At 53.1% G+C, this 18,148-nt stretch overlaps 1 protein-coding gene and 1 long non-coding RNA gene across 5 annotated transcripts in view; one reads left to right on the top strand and one right to left on the bottom strand.

The window, feature by feature from the left end:
* Positions 1-12,671, bottom strand: part of ZDHHC14 (zinc finger DHHC-type palmitoyltransferase 14) — a 213,432-nt gene extending 200,761 nt beyond the window's left edge. For 3 of the 4 annotated variants that reach the window (XM_045843155.1, XM_045843153.1, XM_045843156.1), the window contains exon 1: positions 11,521-12,671. In XM_045843155.1, coding sequence (XP_045699111.1) covers positions 11,521-11,649 — 129 coding nt within the window. In that variant the 5' untranslated portion in view covers positions 11,650-12,671. The remainder of the gene's footprint in view (positions 1-11,520) is intronic. The other variant, XM_045843154.1, reaches the window with a different exon arrangement.
* LOC123821603 lies at positions 11,464-16,282 on the top strand. Its single transcript, XR_006786146.1, has 3 exons — positions 11,464-11,570; positions 15,227-15,376; positions 16,134-16,282. It is a non-coding gene; the product is annotated as an uncharacterized LOC123821603 (long non-coding RNA).
* The last annotated feature ends 1,866 nt before the right edge of the window (positions 16,283-18,148 follow it).

Genomic DNA, 18,148 nt, shown 5'->3' with positions numbered 1-18,148 from the left:
GGCACCAAGACGGGGGCACGTCGCTGGCTTTGAGGACAGAGGGAGGGGGCACCAGTCCGCTCCAGCAGCTGGAAAAGGCAGCAGAGCGAACTCTGCCCGAGAACCACCGGAAGAGAACGCAGCCCTGCCGACGCCTGGGGCTCGGCCCTGGGAGACCCGTGTGGGGCTTCTAACCTGCGGAACTGGAGGGTGATCGGCTCCTGGTATTTTTAAGCCACTAACTATGTGTGTGGCAATTTGGCAACTATAGACCGTGAGTCCGGAGGAAAGACGTGTATGTCCACACTGTGCCTCCCCCTTCGAGCGTGACCGGGGCTCCCACTCAGGAAAGCTCCAGCTCATTCCTGAAACCACCACCTGGGGTCAACTCTGGAGGACACACGGCACTGACCCTGGCCAAATAAGAAGTTTAGGGTGGCAGGTGGCCCTCTCTAACTATCGGTATCTATTTACTTCTGAACAGACAAATCATACCTTTTGACGTATCTGTGCTAAATATGCTGACAGCTACTGAAACAGGATGGAAAAAGGCACACTCAGTGTCTCCCCTCAATGGAGCGGCACTCGCCGTTCGGATGTGTGTTAGGACCTTTCTGGAGTTTACTTTGCACAGGTTATGATTTGAAAAGGAAGCAGGAAAACTTCTATCAAGTTAATAAATGTGAGATAATCCGAGTAAAAAATTCCCTCTGGTCAGAAAGACAAATAGACTAAATATAGCTGCAGAAGTTCACTTGACTTTGGCTTCTATGTTCAAAAATGCCCTTATCTGCCATCAAGAATGCGGGTATGGGAAATTCATGACATTAAAAGACCTCAGAATAGTAGCGTGCAACATGATAAATTGTGTTGATCATATAAACCTGGGGCCCACTCAGAAGATCAGATTCCGGGACATCGGTGGCGGTCCAGCAGCCCACCGCTGGGGCAGCTCGGCTCTGCAGACACGAGGCCAGCACAGGTGGGGCAAGAGCACGGCGGGCAGGGGAGCCAGGTGCCTTGGCCTCATCAGGAGCCCGGAGGAGAGTGAGCCTCCTCCTACACAGCGGTGTCGGGAGGCACCCCTGCCAGGGCCGTGCTGCCACATTCAACGTTCTCCAAAATCGACACACAGGACCGGTCTAGATCTTAGAGACCCTAGAGGAGGAGGTTCTCAGGCATCCCTCTCAATAAATCGTGAGAAGAACAGAAAGGTCTTGCATGCTGATTTTAACCGCCCCGTGTGGGTTTTCTTTCCCACACACAGTGGGTGTGGGAGTCTATCCCTGCACGTGTAACGAACACGGCACAGCTAGGGACTCAAGGAAGGAAGCTGGGACTGGGGTCCAGGCACGGGGTGGCCAGGGCCTGGGTCACTGGGACTCCAGCTCTGCCCCGGGACACGCGGGACAAAGGACACCTCTGGTCAGGAGATCGGGGGCTGGCACCGTGCGGGACGCAGTGTCCGACGGCAGCCCTTCCCCTGCTGCCCTGGGCACACCGGAGCGGAAGCGGCGAGCGAGGAGCGTGAGCCTTGACTCGACCACACTGGTGAGAAATTCCCCAACCTCAGCACTGGAACTCCAGCGCTCTTACTGTCGCACACTGACTGTCGCGCACTCCAGACCCGTCGCAACACTCCCCTTGAGGATTCCTGGTAGTGAGCTTTCCAATTCCGATGGCTGTCTAATAAGCCCCCCGCCGCCAGCACCCCCGAGTGCAGTGACATAAAACACCGTCACTCTGCTCACGGACCTGCGACCGGGCAGAGCTGGGCGGAGAGAGCTCACGTCCGCCCCGTTCAGCTCTGGCTGGGCGGCTCACGGGAGCCGCGCGACCCTGCGAAGGCTCCCGCACCGGCAGGTCTGCCCCGTGGGCACCTCCACCCCTGCGTGCCCTGGAGTCTGCCTGCTTGGTCTCTGTGTCACGCGGCTCAGGGCTCCAAGGGCACATATCCCGAGAGAGAGAGAGAGAGAGAGAGGCAGTGGCGGGTGCGCCAGGTGGTGGTGGCGGGGGGTACCCATTATCACAATTCTAACCTAGCCTGGACCATAGTCAAGGGGAGAAGAATTACATTCCATATTTTTTTCTAATTGGGAAGAAGGTTAACACTCTTGTGAATATGTCTGAAAACCACATTAAGTATGGAAAGGAAGAGGAGAACATAGCCTGAGAGACACTGAGGAAAGGATTCCAGAGTGTGAGAGTAGGTGGGAAAGGGTGAAAGGGAGACGGTTTCCAGGGAGAACTCTGGGGACTAGGAGAGTGTTCTCCTTACCGAGAGGGGTGCAGCCACGAGCAGCGCACCTGGTTGTGAATGACCTGCTTTCTGCGCATTGGAGACCTCCGCGGACAAGAAGCAATGCAAGACTAGAAGGCAGGCGCTGCGAGCAGGAGAAAGAGACACGGAGAGGCAGAGACAGAGCCAGAGGCAGAGGCAGAGCCAGAGGCAGAGGCAGAGGCAGAGAGGCAGAGGCAGAGGCAGAGCCAGAGGCAGAGGCAGAGGCAGAGAGGCAGAGGCAGAGGCAGAGGCAGAGGCAGAGGCAGAGGCAGAGGCAGAGGCAGAGGCAGAGGCAGAGGCAGAGGCAGAGGCAGAGGCAGAGGCAGAGGCAGAGGCAGAGGCAGAGGCAGAGAGGCAGAGGCAGAGGCAGAGGCAGAGGCAGAGACAGAGACAGAGACAGAGGCAGAGGCAGAGGCAGAGGCAGAGGCAGAGCCAGAGGCAGTGACAGAGAGGCAGAGGCAGAAAAGGCATGTGGCTAAAGGCAAGAGTGGCGGTTGACACTTGCCCGAGAAGGCTAAGAAAGGCAGAAGGGGACCAGCAGAGTTAAGGAAGGGCAAGGAGGAAAGGACAGATATAATACAGGAGAAAAGGAAAGATCTACAGGTCCGTAGCAGGGGAACGTGCTAGAAACTAAAGGAGGAAAAAGGTTCAAGTGAAGCGAAAGCAGTCGCAGTCTCTCAGACCTCGGAAAGTAAGGGGGTGGGGGACGGAAAAAAAAAGACCCCAGACTTTGCCGAGGAAGGAGCCAGGAACACACAGGCGCAGGCCCGTTTTACTTCCAGTGCCTGAACGGGGAGAGGCAGCAACTTCTCTCGGCACGCGGAACAAATGCTTCTACCACGCTCCGGCGTTTTGTGTTAAAATGGGCTTGTACTCTGTCTTTGTGGGAAGCTCCGGGAGACCTCCAGAGGCCAGTACACTCAGAGAGCTGAAACTCCTTCCCCAGTGAGCTAGACCACCATTCCCCTACTGATAAGAGTATCTCAAGGCCAACGACAACCAGCCCCGAGGGCCGTTGGCCCCGCCCTTCCTTATCGGCCCCTGGGTTCATCGGTCACATCCTGAGGGCGGCGCTCAGAGGCCAGAGCAGTTCCCAGGGACTCCAGGTCAGCAGTCTTTAAAACCCAGCGTAAAGGTGTATGGAAGTTACTGCATTCCTGCTTTTGTTCAATGCTATGTTCAGTCCAAATGTGCTTACACGTTAAGACATTCTCCTTAGTGTTAAAAGCAAGTCTACTTCCGAAATCTGCAGAGAGGGGCAGGGACCTGTACGCCAAGGCTGCGTTAGCTCTTAGCGGTGAAGGGCCCAGGAGGCAGAGGCTGGAGCCGGCCTGGATGAGGGACAGTGCGGCTTCCCCAAACAGCCGGGAAGCACGGAGTCGAGAGGAAGGGACTCTCGCACATGCACGCGCGCGCGCACACACACACACACACACACACACACACACACACAGAGTTGTCATCTCCCTCTGCAATCTGGGCCTGATGATGGCAGAGGAAGAGCTTCTCTCCGTCACGCACGGCATCAGGAGACCGGAGGGTCTGGCAGGGCTGGGAGGAGCCAGCTGGTGTAGTCGGAAATCCCTTCCATCAGGACGGTCAGCTACGGCCAGCTGCCTGAGCAGGGACCGCTCCCAGAACCCTCATCAGACGCACTCCGAGGGGCTAGACGTCACCCGGGCAGGAGATCAGAGAAGAGCTCCCCGGCATGAAGAAGCATTGTGAGCGAGGGAGGAAACGCTAAAGGCCTCCTTTAAAATCAGCGGAAACCTAGCATCAAATTAAACTATGAAGATGAAATGTGCGATGAGGTCCTTCACTCCTCATGAAGATAAGTATTTCTTTACACGCTGCTCTCAACTGTATGCAGCTTCAACGATCAGCAGAGAGTCACGATGTAACATTTCGATAAATATTTCATCCTTATGTAAAAGCGTAATAGAATCAACCCCCTTGCTAAACTGTATTTCAGTGTTGAGTCTGAACGTCACAGTGACTGCCGGGCCACACTTGGGAAGGAGTTCAAGCCCGTGAGGGGCAGCCTTACAAAATGACAGTGACCCCCAGGAATCAGTGAGAAGTCACAGAAAGAAAGATTAGAAAGGAGATAAAGAATCAAGCATATTAACACAAATCAAATGCTATGCCAATAAAAACTAATTACATATATATATATGCACTCATAATCTGAGAAACAAACACAATATTAAGCTTTTAAAAATCACCAGTTGAAAGTTGCAAGTGCTGTCACTGCGCTCTAACGATGCGAACATGCCGAGTTAGCTCCAAAAGCACTGTTTTTCAAGTGTATCAGGGGCCCTGGCTGGGGTGGCTCTGTGCTGGCCTGTGAACCAAAGGGTTGCCAGTTCAATTCCCAGTCAGGGCACATGCTTGGGTTGCTGCCAGGTCCCCAGTGGGGGGCACTCAAGAGGCAGCCACACATTGATGTTTCTCTTCCTCTCTCCCTCCCCTGCCCTCTGTAAAGATAACTAAAATCTTAAAAACAAATAAAGTATATCAGGGAGCTGAGGCTAAAGGTGTCAAGCCCTCCCCAAAAGCAAACAGGGCCAGGGCCAACATCATTCCTAGCAAAGTTGGCAAAGCGTCAGGAGGAACAGAAAGCCAGCACAGACGGGAGTAAGGAGAAACCGAAACAAGGTGAATGGCCCCACGTACACTGCCACCCGGATTACAATTCCAGGGAGCCTCAGCCATGGGGTTAGTCTACACCAGTGGGCAACTGTTTCCAACGAAGAGTCGTCACCAACACACGGCAGGAGCGCACGTAAGGCAGGGGTAGGGCCGGGGGGAGTAGGGGACATCTCCCCTGATGCCTGTGGGAACTTCCCCGGGGCGAGGCCGGAGTCGGGAGTCAGCACAGAACAGGACAGACCTCTCCCCGCTTCCTCCGGCTTTCGCCCAGGGCGCTTCCACGGTCTCCCAAAGCCTGGGCTGGGCAGCAGGGCACAGAGGGACCTCCCAAGGTACAGAAAGCTGGGGCAAAGCTGGCACCAAAGACATCTTCCCAGTGACCCAAAAAGCTGGCGGTCTGGCTAAAAAGCAGAGATCTTCCAGTACGGTGAGCTGGCTGTGAGACATGCAGAAATCTTCGGAGTTTTGCCAGAGCTCAGATTCTGCTCCCGGCCGAAGGGAAAGTCGCGGCGCTGCCCTCAGAACAGCTGAAGGCAGCGACACACCAAATCTAACTAAGCTCTGGCAACGCCCACACCCATTTCAACGGTGACACGACTCAGCTCACTCACCAGGGACCCAGTAAAAGGGCATGCACGTCCTTTTACCTTACTTAGGGTTAAAGTCAGGGGCACCAGCCTCTAGAATTCTCGGACACACAGTATCTGCCACGCTATCAAAGACGACGAGGCACACAAAAAGAGGAGTAAAGGTAACCCATAGTCAAAAGAAGAAATTGCCCAAAGAAGCAGGCCCAGCGTTAATGTAGATGCCGAAATCATCAGGCAAGAGTTTTACAATAATTACAAAAAAAAAAAAATACGTTAAATGATCCAGTGGAAAATATGGGCAGGAAAAGATGGGGAATTTCAGCAGAAGAATGGACATTATTTTTAAACTATATTTAGAAATGCTATTTGTAAAATATAGAAATGTTCAAAATAAAAAATAGTATTAGCAACAATGGCTCCACACAGACCACGACGCAACAGAGGAAAGGATCATTCACCCTGAAGACATACTAATAGGAATTATTCAAACTGAAACACAAAAAGAAAAATAGAGAAAAAATGTAATATAGTACCCAAGATGTATGGGACTACATGAAATAGTGTCAAAGATAAATAAATGGAGTTTTAGGAGAGGAGAGAAAAGGGGACAGAAGAAATAATGGATAAAAATATTTCTAAACCTGATGAAAGATATCAATCCACAGAGCCAAGAGGCCTTAGCAAACTCCAAGCAGGAATCCTATCGAGAAAACCACACCTCGGCATGTCCTGGTTCTGCTGTTGAAAACAAACGATAAAGAGAAAACCAGCTGGGACAATAACTGACCCATTAAATACAGAGGGAAATGCTAAAAATAGCAGCTAACTCCTCATCAGAAGTAAAGCGGTCGTATTTAGGGAAGAACTAGACAAAAGCATTAAGATAGTCCCCGACCCTTACCTGAGCCAAATTCCTGAATGTAACCAATTGTTAATATTGATGGGTCACTATTTTCTCTTTCCTAATAACCTCAGTTCCAAAAGGATAAATGTACTTCCTTAAAACCCTTAATTTATATTTTCTTGCTGAGATTTGACTCTGAATTAAGAACTGTATCAAATGGTCAAAGTTTCTAAGACAAATACATTCCCTGAGACATTATTAAATTTTACTAATGTTCACGACTTTTCAAAATGAAAAAGTGAAACACAAAGAATTCACTTTTCATTGTTTCAGTATCACCACTATTACATTAAACAACAAGTATTTACTGAGAGCCTGCTATTTACCAGGATACAGCAGCAAATAAAGCAAATGGAGACCTTGTCCTCACAGGGCTTACGCGTGTTGCTCGCACACACAATGGGAGGGTTGGTGCACACATATCAAGAGATCATTTATTAAGGCTTCGAAGCAAACTAAAATTCTTGTGGGCCCATGGTGGGTTATGAAATGTCCTCGACACCATCTGCCATGCTAATGGGGACTGTTCACTGGTCCTGACGCCATTACCATCACCCACCACCAACCTGGTGATACTCTACGACACACAGCATGGCCATGTAGATGAGGCAAAGGAAGGAAAAGGAAGAGGTGGAGGAGAGGGAGGGAAGGAAGGATAGAGAGAGAGAAAAAACACATGGCCCTTTAAGAGAAATCACCAAGAGATTCCTAGTGCTGAGAAATGTAAGAGCATCCCCACATTCTCAAGCGTTTCAGCCCTAGTAACACCTCCAACCTGTCCACGCTGACAACACAGCATTGGGAGGCAGTCAAGTGCAAGATCAGGAGCACGGGATGCTCCCGAAGACAGGAACCTCGTCTCCCACCCCCCAGTTCGCCTCCTTCCTTCAGCCCTTGTGATCAAAAGACCATGAAGTGCCAATATTTCAGGACCAAAGACTTTCTTTTCAAGTTTTCAACCTGAAACAAAAGCAGGCTCTGTGTGTGTGTGTGTGTGTGTGTGAGAAAAAAGAGAGAGAGAAATTGGTAACGTTCACTGATCTCCTCCCATTGCCAGGCTGGGGATGGGAGCTGAAGACAGTGCGGTGGGTCTCGGGTGAGCCGGCCCCTCCAAGAGCAGCGGGCCTGTCTCGGTAACACTGCAACCAGCGCCCTCCCTTCCCTCGGAAATACAGCTGCGAGACACTGTCACTCTGCATCCGTCCTCCGTGTGTTGAATAAAAGATGCCAAAAGACAAACAGCCAGCTGCACTGGGAAGAGGGCGGAGAGCTGCCTCAGGTTGTTTCCGGGAGCATTCTTCGCCGTCTTCACGCAACGATGCCTCCGAAAACGGAAAGGAAATCCAGTCCTCCCTCCTTGTAGCCTCGCCCAGTGCTCCTTCTAGGGGCCTGCTGGAGGGCGGTCCCCAGGCATCCCTGCAGGACGCCGCTCAGAAGGGGCAAGAGCGAAGCCACTCCTCGGATGCACGCCGAGGGCTTCCTTTCAGCCGCAGGCTACAGCTCTGTGCGCTCTCAGCCCTAGAAGCCCCCACGGTCCCGCTGCGTATGAGCCCACACCCCCTCCCGCAAAGGCTCTCCGAGAAAGAGACGCCAGAGTCCCTGAGAGGCTACTTCTAAGGCTTCCTCTAATCACAGGCTCCGTTCCTTGAGTACTTGCTGTTATGTATCAGACACCGTACTAAGTACACTTTTTCATTTCATCTTCACAGCATTTAAAGGTAGGTATTATGAATCTCATTTAATAGACTGGGAAACAGAGGCCTTAAAAAGTGAAATAATTTGCTCAAGGTTGTACCTCTGGTAAGAATCTTCGGACCTGTCCATCCAAACTCCACACCTGTGCCCACGATTCTGTGCTGGAGGGGAAGAGGACCGTGGGGCACCCACGGCACTGGCTGTGCCATCAGAAGCCCTGCTGGTAACCACTCCACTATCTTGGGTGGATATTTAGCCTCTCCGAGCCCTGGTCACTTCATCTTCAGTGCGGGACTAATCATTTCCACCCTGCCTTTCCCCTGGGTGTGCAGGTAGTAGCAGCGCCCATTGCTGCATTCTGGCAAGTTTCTTTCCCTCCATCGGACTCCCTTGTCCCTCTGTTCCAAGTTGCGCATGAGAGGGGTGGGGCAGGAGCAAGAGTCGCAGGATAAGGACGTCTAAAACTAACTTTGGAAGTTACATGTCCTCTTTTTAAATTCTGAATCTGTCTTCGTGTAACTGTATGGGGAAGCATGGAGTCAAATGCGTGAAAAACAAATGCTACTAATAGTCACGTTCCCTAGGCATGAAATTAATCAGAACAGGCAACCACACCGTATGTGCTCGATGAACAGCTACAGGAAGGGCAGCGGGAGGCAGGGAGCGAGCAGGCAGGACTAGCTTCTTCTTCTTCTGATCTCTCTCATCTCTTAGCCTATTTGTACTTCATTACCTGCAATGTGACTAACTGGTTCTCTGAGTCTCTCTCCAATTCATTTAGTCAAAGTTCTTTATTTCCCCTCGATAATCAGCAATGATGAAGGACTGAGAAACAATGCAGTGACAACTACTCTTTGCCAAGTCATCATATTCCATAGTTTGAACAGCCCAGTGATTTTTCTCGGCCGAGGCCTGGTGCCAGGATGAGCCTACCTTCTTGAAATGTCCAACTGCCTAAATGAGCAACCCTCATGGAGACCGAACACACAGACACGCAGAGCTGATAGAAAAATGAAGCTGTCCAGAGTGGCTAAGAAATCCCAGTGCCTGCGTTTATTCCTACAGCCATCAGTCAGCACAACGCTGATGCAGAAAAAGATCCACGGCAACCCGCTAGTGAGGACTTTGGGGAGCTCTCGGAAGAAACGCACACAGAGATAAAGAAGAAAAATCCGCCCTGGCTGGCATAGCTCAGTGGATTGAGCGCGGGCTGCGAACCAAAGTGTCGCAGGTTCAATTCCCAGTCAGGGCACATGCCTGGGTTGCAGGCCACGGCCCCCAGCAACTGCACATTGATGTTTCTCTCTCTCTCTCTTCCTCCCTCCCTTCCCTCTCTCTAAAAATAAATAAATAAAATCTTTAAAAAAAAAGAAGTTTAAAAAAAAAGAAGAAAAACCCATTTATGATGGTTTGGTTAAAAGCAATGTTTGAATGAAGAAAGTACAAGATGGTAAGTAATAACGGGCGGAGGGGGGGGCTGACCATACAGTGGGGATATACAAAAAGAAATATGCATCGTTCTACCTGAAAGACACCTGTGGCTGACGCTCTGCAACACAATCACAAAATTAACCCATCTTCTCCACTCTTAAAATTGCTAAAAAAAAAAAAAGGCAAAAAATGTCAACATAGAGCCCTTCAAAACTTTTTTAATGTTAGGAACCTCATAGTGACCGCTCTGCCTCCGGAGGACCACCTATCACGAAGCCGCCGTCAGAGGGATGGCATTCCAGTGCCTGGATTTACGTCTCAGAATGCAAACTGGCCGGGCACATCTGGCCCCGTCCTGGGTTCCCCAGGGCTGTAGGGAGCCCCAGGGGTGGCTCCCGATGGGGACAGCAGCAGAAGGAACAGCATTTCTCCTGCCGTTCCGAAAGCCTTGTCACAACCTTCCCCTCCCGTCCCCAGTTTCCCTGACAGACTCCACCCACTAGTCTCAGTTGTGCAGAGAAGTTAAACTGCTAGGACAGACCTGGAAATGTTCCCTGGTCAGCAGTGGAGGGCTTGTGTGTGAGCGGGCCTGGGGGAGGAGGGCAGCTCAGGCTGAGCTCTCGCCTCACTTGTTCTAACTCAGTCCTGTTCAAAGTGTTCCCTGTGGCACACCTGAAATTGTTCATCTTAGCCACCGCTCACAAACAGTATGTTTCCCCACAGTGAGTCAGAGGGACTTCAGTAAAAAGGGAACCATTGTTACCCTGTCAAGAGACCATTCATTTCCCACTGAAACAACATTTGGAACAGCAAAGCCCAGGCACAAAGTCAGAGCCTATGAATAATACTTAGCAGAAACAACAGTAAAGAAACACAAAAGGTTTTAATTCACCCTACCCAACAGGAGCAGACCACAGGGGATCAGGCCCCAGAGCAACCAGCACGCAGGAAGCACAGAGAACCCACAGAAATACATGGCTTTTCTAATGCTGGAGGGAAGGCGCTACAACTTTCATGGAGCATGCGAGACCAGGAATTGCATAAGAAGCTGAATTACAAACACTGGACCCCGCAAGAGCACTTGAAATTGACTCTGGAATGCGGTTAAACTGCTCTATCGAATACCATTAATAAATACGACCTTTCATTAGTTGGCCAGGAGGGTAGTTGCTACTGGCCGATTTGATTTTCCTGAAAACAGCAAAGACGCACATGCACTGCTTTCCCAGATGAAAGCCCTCACGTCCCCAAGTGCCGTCCCTGGAAGGAGAAAGTTGCCAGGCAGGGCCACGCTCTGAACAGGTCTCAGACCTCCTTCCGCCTGTTCCCACATACAGGAGGGGAAGCGAAAGTGTTCGTTCAGAACATTTTCTGTTGAAACTTTTTAAAAAAGTGAACAGTTTAGAAACACTGTATAGTGCACCAGAAATTGTTGTTCAAGAGTGAACCCTCTAAGGAGGATAAACCACGAAATGATCCTTCCAGGCCACATCCAGTGGCCTACGCTGGGCACCCTAAAATAACCAACACTCTTTCTTCATCATTCGGTGATGGTATGCAGAAGATGAAGTCAACGGAGTTGAACAAGATGCCTTACGGCTCCTGAGCAAGAAAGGGAGTCGATTCTTTCCACCCCTGCCTTGAGACCCGGCCTCATCCCCTCCCGGCAGGCTACATCTGGGCTGCTGCGCTAGTCTCCAAACTCCAAAGAGACAGCGCCGAGAAGCAGCCACCTGGGAGGTGCCACCCAGCCCCTGGAAGCAGCAAGGCTGGCACACCTCGCAAGTGCCCCACTCCCCTCTCTGCGGCTCCCAGAGCCCGACCCAGAAATGCACGGTCTCTGGGGCCTTCAAAAGAAGAAGAGGGAGAAAGGGCTTGTATTATATAACAATATTCGGCAGATAAGGCTTCTAGAAACGAAAGTAACGAGCGGAAGGGCAGGGGAAGGCGAGGGGAGCCCGGCGTGGGGAGCTTTCGCCGCTACTCACTCGAAGGCGAAGAAGAGTCCGCTCGTGACCAGGATGAGGATGAGAGTCAGGTAGAAGACGCCGGTCTGCCGGGCCATCATGATCCTCCCGTTGCAGAAGAACTTGTTCCTTCCCGGGAAAACCTCCCATTTCCTCCGGGCCGCGATTTTCTTCTTGTGGGGCGACTCCATGGGGGAGGAGCTGTGGGTGCTGATCTGACTGTACTCGCAGTCTTTCATGGGCCCGCCGCCGCCGGGAGGCATCCACGAGGGCAGCCGGCGTGGGGCGCGCACCCCCAGGAGCCCCCCGGCCGCGCGGGCCCCGCCGAGCCACGACCGCCCCCCGAGCCGCGGCGCCGCGGCCCCTACGCGGGATCCGAGCTCGGCGACAACTTTGCGGAGGAGACTCAGGTTAACCCCTCCGGGAGCCCAGCTGTCATAGCCGGATCCCCTTCCTGGAGGGACGGTGCTCGCCCGCTGCCCCCGCCGGTCCTCAGTCGCTTCCAGCCCGCGTGCCGGGGCTCCGGGGTCCCGCGGGGCGCGAGGGGCTGCCTGGCCGACTCCGGGCTCGCCGCACGCCCGACCCCTCGCACAGCCGCTCGCTCGAACCCGCCGCCCTCGGCTCGCCCGCCGCGCCTCGGTTCCGGCCCGCCGACCCCGGAGCGCTGCGCCCCGGGGGGACACGAGGCGGCGGCCGCGGCGCCGCCGGCTGGCTCGGGAGCCACTTCTACGCCTCGGCAAGGTTTATTCTAATCCTTCCTCGCAGCGGTGGATCCTCCCCGGGAGAAAGAGATGGAAACTGGGAGGCCGCTCGCGGCACCGGCAACCCCTCCCAGGGGTGGGGACACCAAGCACGTTATTCTGTCAGGAGCAGGCTCGGCGACCGCCCGGGCGCTGCTCGCGCTGCGACCCCGCGCCGGCGCGCCTGGCAGCCAAGCCGAGTCCGCGGCCCCCGCACGGGGCTGCCGGGGCCGCTCGGGCCGAGGGTCGCAGCGGCCGCTCGCGGGCTGCGCGGCTAGGGGCTCCCTCGCTCCTTCCTGCCCCATAAGAGCCGGGCCGGGCGCGAGGAGGGCCGCCGGGGGGCGGCGGAGCGCGTCCCAGGGCCGCGGGGAGAGCGCCACAGACACTTGTTTGCAAGAATCAGCCCGGCGCGCGCGCAGCGCTCGGAGCGGGTCCGCCTCCTGCCGGCCCGGTGGGCGGCGGCCCAGGCGTCGCCCTCCTGGCTCCTCCTCCCGCTCCTCCTCCTCTCCGCGGAGCCTCGCACGGGCTCCGCGGGGCCCCGGCCCCAGTTCCCTCCGAGCCACCCCCGCTCGGCTCAGGCAAAGGCGCTGCGCTCCCTCTAGCATCGCCGGACGACGGCTCGGCCCCGCCGCGGCGAGCGCTCCCTGCTTCTCCCCCGGGGTTATTCCCCGCAGCAGCTGCCTCCTCGGGACACACACGCACACACACAGGCACGCACACCCGTTCTTGCAACTTCGGGGACCTGAGGACCCCGCAAGGGATGGTGACCCTCCTCGGCCTGCCCCGGCCCTTCCCTTTCCTCCCCCAGCTGGGCGCGTGGTCGAGCTGTGGGGGTTTACTGCTGCCCAGGAATGGGGCGGGCGCCCTGGCCACCGTATGGGGAGGGACTGCACAAGACAGGCCGGACTCCGGGCTGGGGTCTGCGAACTGGGGTCTCGGGCCGGGTTTCCAAGATTCCCACGGGGACAGAGAAGCGGTCTGGGTCGCTTCCGGCCCCAGCCTCTGCCTCCCGCGGAAGGACAAACCCGGTCGCTTCTTTTGCGTGGGTTGATGCCTCCCGGGCCTTTCTCACTTCTCCGACACGGATGCTCACAATTTGCTTGCTTTATTTCTCTCCTTTCCCCTGGAGCCCCAACGGCCGCAGAGGGATCGCCCCTGCGTTCTCGCCCCGCACTGCCCCACAGTTCCGGCCGATCGGCTTCTGCGCTCCCGCCCTCCCCGGCTTTGCCGAGGGGTCTGAGCCCTCCGCTGGTCGGCACAGCCCGTGGGAAGCGGAAAGCGAAGGCTGCCAGCGCAGATGCTCGGTTTTCCGAGCCCCACTTTTCTATCACGGCCCACTGGGATGTGTAGTTCTTCCTCTCGCCGTCCGGCTGCGAGAGGAAACACGACTTGGGGACCGAAAAACTACAAATCCCTGCATGCCCCGCGACGAGGGTGGGCGAGGCGCAGTGCTGGGCATTTCTGGTGCTCGGGGGTGGGAGGTGGGAACTAACAAAGGGAACTGTGGAGCAGGGTTCGGCCTCCTCCGTGCTGGCACCCAGCACTTGACGCACGTTCTCTATCTGATCTGCATTACAACCCTGCGGGAGGCACTGTTGTATCCAGCTTCCAGGACGGCCGACTGCTTGCCAGCGATCACAGACCGCTCCTGTGGAAGAGATGGGACGGAACCCAGAACCCTGAGAATTGCCCCTGCCAAGCGCAGTGTCAAAGAGAGAAGAGACTGGTTTAATCAAAAGAAAGAACTGGGGCCAGTCGGGGTGGGGGGGGGAGGGGTTGCGAGGCGGGGACAGTGGGGATGGCAATTAGAGAACAACACGAAGTTGTAAGGAGTTCTGAATTTTGAAATGGAATTACAAGCATCCCTTCCGAGTGTAGGGCCTCATACAGTGAGAACGGAGTTCCTGTGGTTTCAGATAGTGCATGATGGATGAGCTACTGGGGGACAGTGAAGTACTCTGGCTGTACGTACTATGTTTTGTAGAGAACAACTGGCAGGCCTCCGACGTCGCGAGTGAAAGCTCCTGTGCTTTCCTGTCCTCTGGCTCCCGGTATCAGCAGGATGGCACTCTTACACGCTTTATTACAAGCACTTTTCTTGGGGCGTCCAATCAGTAGACTAGATCCATTGACTTGATGGCCTTAAAAAAAGACTCCTTTTTGTTCTCAGTGAAGACCTAATTTTTTTAGCATCGCGGTTATGCTTTTTAAAAGTCCTCTGAGTGTGCTTTAAAATACTCCAGCCCACTCAGACCCCTCCCCCGAAACATGATGGTAGAGATGAAACAATATTGGCAAACTGTTGAAATTTGTTAGTTACCTGTTGCCACGAAGTTAGCAGCTTCCAATGACCCAGATGTATTACCTCAGTTTCCGTGGGTCAGGTGTCAGGCTCCTGGGGTTCTCCACTCAAGGTCTCACGCCTGCCAGCAAGGTCTGGGCCAGGCTGCGTTCTCCTCAGGAGCTCAACTGGAAAAGAACCCATTTCCACACTCACCCTGGTCACTGGCAGAGCTCCTCTCCTTGCAGCTATAGACTGAAGCCCCTGGCTTTGTTGCTGGCCCTCGGCTCCTAGAGAGCACCTGGAGTCCGTTGTCACCCGGGCTTTCCCAGCATGGCCACTTACTTCAACAAATCGGCCAGGGCAGTCCCCAGAATGACACAAGATCATCACACAGGGGTGACATCAAATGTGCCCTATGGTGTTGGTGGGAAAGCCACTGCTCACAGGTTGCCCGCACACTCAGGGGCGGGGATTGTGGGTACAAAGGCATGGGCAGTAGGGTGAGGACCACTCTGGGCAGTGTCCACCACAGTGTACTCGCGAGATCACTGCGTTCTTCATATCTTCCACATCTCCTTATGTTTACCTTTGAAATTTTCATAACAAAAAGAAATGAATTCTTTCTTTTCACGTATCTCTGAATTTCCCACTGCAAGTAAGTTTCTAGATAAGCTGATGTGATTGTTCGCATTTGTCTTCTCAGGAGTTCCCGTTTCTTCTCACTCCAAGTTTATTCAGAACTACAGGAATTAATGCACGTGGGACCCATAACTAAAGAAGTTCACTAGAATCCGGCATGACAACCACAGATTTCAGCTCGCCGCCTAGAAATTGCTCGCTAAGGCATCGTAGGGTTCGTTCATTCCCTTTGCATTTATTTGGGGGCCTAGTTGGTGCTAAGGACTATTTTAGCAGCAGGGGAATGAAAGGATCTGAGATATTGTGGGGGGGGAGCCAGAGCGAAAGGTAGAGAGCCAAAACACTAAATGTCAATAAAATGCAAACAATGAAATGAAATAAATAAGGACTTCAGAAAGCAGTTACAAGAATGAAAAAAAGCAGGGGGGTGTGGGACGGTCTGAGGCGGAGCGAGAGACCTCTGCAGAGGAGGCGTTGGGCAGAGAGCTGGATGACACGAAACAGCGAGTGCAAAGGCCTTGAGACAGGTCGAGCCTGGAAAGTGCTAGGGGTACAAAAAAAAAAAAAGCAAAAAAACAAACCAGGCCAGAATGGAGAGAGGGCACGTGGGAAGAGGCACGACTGGGAGGTGACAGGCCTGGCGAGGTGTCCAGAATGGATTCTGTGTGTACTGGGAAGTCACTGACTCGCGACCACCATAGTACTAAGGGCTGAGGGTCAGAAAGTAGAATAACGTGCAGTGCATGCCTCCAAGGAATATGCAGACCCCAAACTTGATGCTGAAACAACCTCAGTGCATCTCCTGGGTTGGCAAAAAAAAAAAAGTCCGTAGGGTTCTTCCCGTAAAATAAAAGACGCGTTTTTCACTTTCACCAATAACCTTATTGAGTTGGATATTTTCAGTTTGTCAGCTGTCTCCCACATGGTACAACATTGATTTGGTCTCAATGTCTCAGTTTGATCGCTATCAGTTTCAGGCGGACCAGCTGACTGTGGAGCATTGTCCAGAGAGAAATCTCCAGCACGAACCTTCGCGAACCACTTCTGACATGTTCCATCAGGCAGATGGAGAGCTCCTTCCCCATACACGGCACAAATCCTGTTTTGTGCTGTGTGCCTGCTGCATTTTTACCTTTCTTGAAATAATAAAGCTTAATATGCTGAAAGTGTTGCATATTTCATTCCCTCTTCAATATTACAATGGCTACACAAACATTCACCAATTTCGATGTGTTTTTTTTTAAACCCACATTGATATGACAGCTGTCACCATACAATCTAATGCAATTGTTTCAGGTGACATTAAAGACGACTAAGCAGTGCTAGAGCCATCTTCTGGGAAAAAAAACAAATGAACTTTTTGGCCAACCCAATAGAACTATTGCCCAAAACACCTGTTTTGCCTGTGAGACAATCAAGACCCTGAAAGGGAGTGACCTGCTAAAATTCTTTGAGAGCGCCTCACAACAAGAAATAACCCATGAATGAATCTTGAATTGAAAGCATTTCTCTGATGTAAAGCTTTAGAAAAGTACGGAATAATTATGGAATGCCTGTCACGGGCGAGGCAGCACGAACGTCAAACATGACAGACAGAGAAGCTACAGTCTAGTTCAGGACACAAGGTGGAGGTGCGTGAGAAAGTAAACCAGGAGAGAGAGTGATGCACTAAAGATAACAGTCTCTTCCGGAGTGTCCTATCTTGGTATATATCTCATAGATTCAGTTCATTAGATCCAGGGGACAATGCAACAAGGTCAGGGTTGCTGTCTTTATTGCACAGAGGAGGAAACTGAAGATCAGAGAAGTTGGGTGATTTGCCCAAGGCTTCACAGCTAGTGAGCACCCGAGCCAGGACGGGGGGCCAAGTATATATGTCCAATTCCCCCTGTTTCCACCCTGGCCCACCACATGATGGGAAGAGGGCACCGTGTCTGACGAACTGCCCACTGAGTAGAGAAGAGGATCTTGATCTCAGAGGAAAGAGAAAAAGTGGTTCCCAGGGCTGTGATGATTTGGGTGGGCAGAACAAAGGGGGTTAGCATCTCACGGAATGGGAATGGTGGAGGAACACATGGTGTTTCTGGTTGCAGTGAGCGGGGCAAGGTTCAAGTGCAAGTAGCTCACTTGGGAGGGGATTCCAGAGAACACCACGGGGATAGTCAGGGAGGGGAAGGAACCTAGGAAGCGTGGAATGAACGGGTTACACTAACTCTTTTTTTTTTAAGATTTAATTAATTTATTTTAGACAGGGGAAGGGAGGGAGAAAGAGAGGGAGAGAAACATCAGTGTGTGGTTGTCTCTCATGGACCCCCCACTGGGGACCTGGCCCGCAGCCCAGGTATGTGCCCTGACTGGGAATCAAACAGGTGACCCTTTGGTTCCAAGGCCGGCACTCAATCCACTGAACCACACCAGCCAGGGCAACATTTACCCTTTGTCTTCTTTGTATGCCCACCCTCCTGAAGCTGCTACCAAAGCCATCACCACCAGGAGCACGTAGAGCCCCACACTGGCCCTCCGGGGACAGTCGGCTGTATCTTTGATTCCAGCGGGTCTTTCCCTGTTGTCATCTGACACAGGGCCCACTGACGACAGGGGTTCTGTTATCAAGAAAAGTAGAGCTTTGCTCCTTGCATCTGAGCAGCTCAAAGCATTCCACAGACCCACCTCTGTAATTCTCAGAATACCTCCAGGCAGCCCAGAGGAAGCATGGTCTCGTCCATGGGAAGGAGGAAGACACTCAGGTCCTGAGCGTGCACCCAGTGTGGTTTCAAAAGACAGAGAGGTCGGAGGGACATGGTCCTAGAGGGAGGACTTGGAAATCACCAGAAAGGGATTTCCTCCGAGTGACCCTGAGATGGCAGGAAGTAGCTGCTAAAGCTCCCGCACCAACAAAACTCCTCCGAAACCCAGACACCCTAACCCCCTCCCATTTGTACATGCACTCGGCACATCTGGGCACGGGTTGTGGCGAAACACTATG

The sequence above is a fragment of the Phyllostomus hastatus genome, unplaced genomic scaffold (genome assembly GCF_019186645.2).
Source record: "Phyllostomus hastatus isolate PE091 unplaced genomic scaffold, TTU_PhHast_1.1 phas_contig_40, whole genome shotgun sequence".
In the NCBI taxonomy this organism is placed as follows: Eukaryota; Metazoa; Chordata; class Mammalia; order Chiroptera; family Phyllostomidae; genus Phyllostomus; species Phyllostomus hastatus.
The sequence above is the reverse complement of the archived record's forward strand: the minus strand, read 5'-3'. Positions and strand labels throughout refer to the sequence as shown.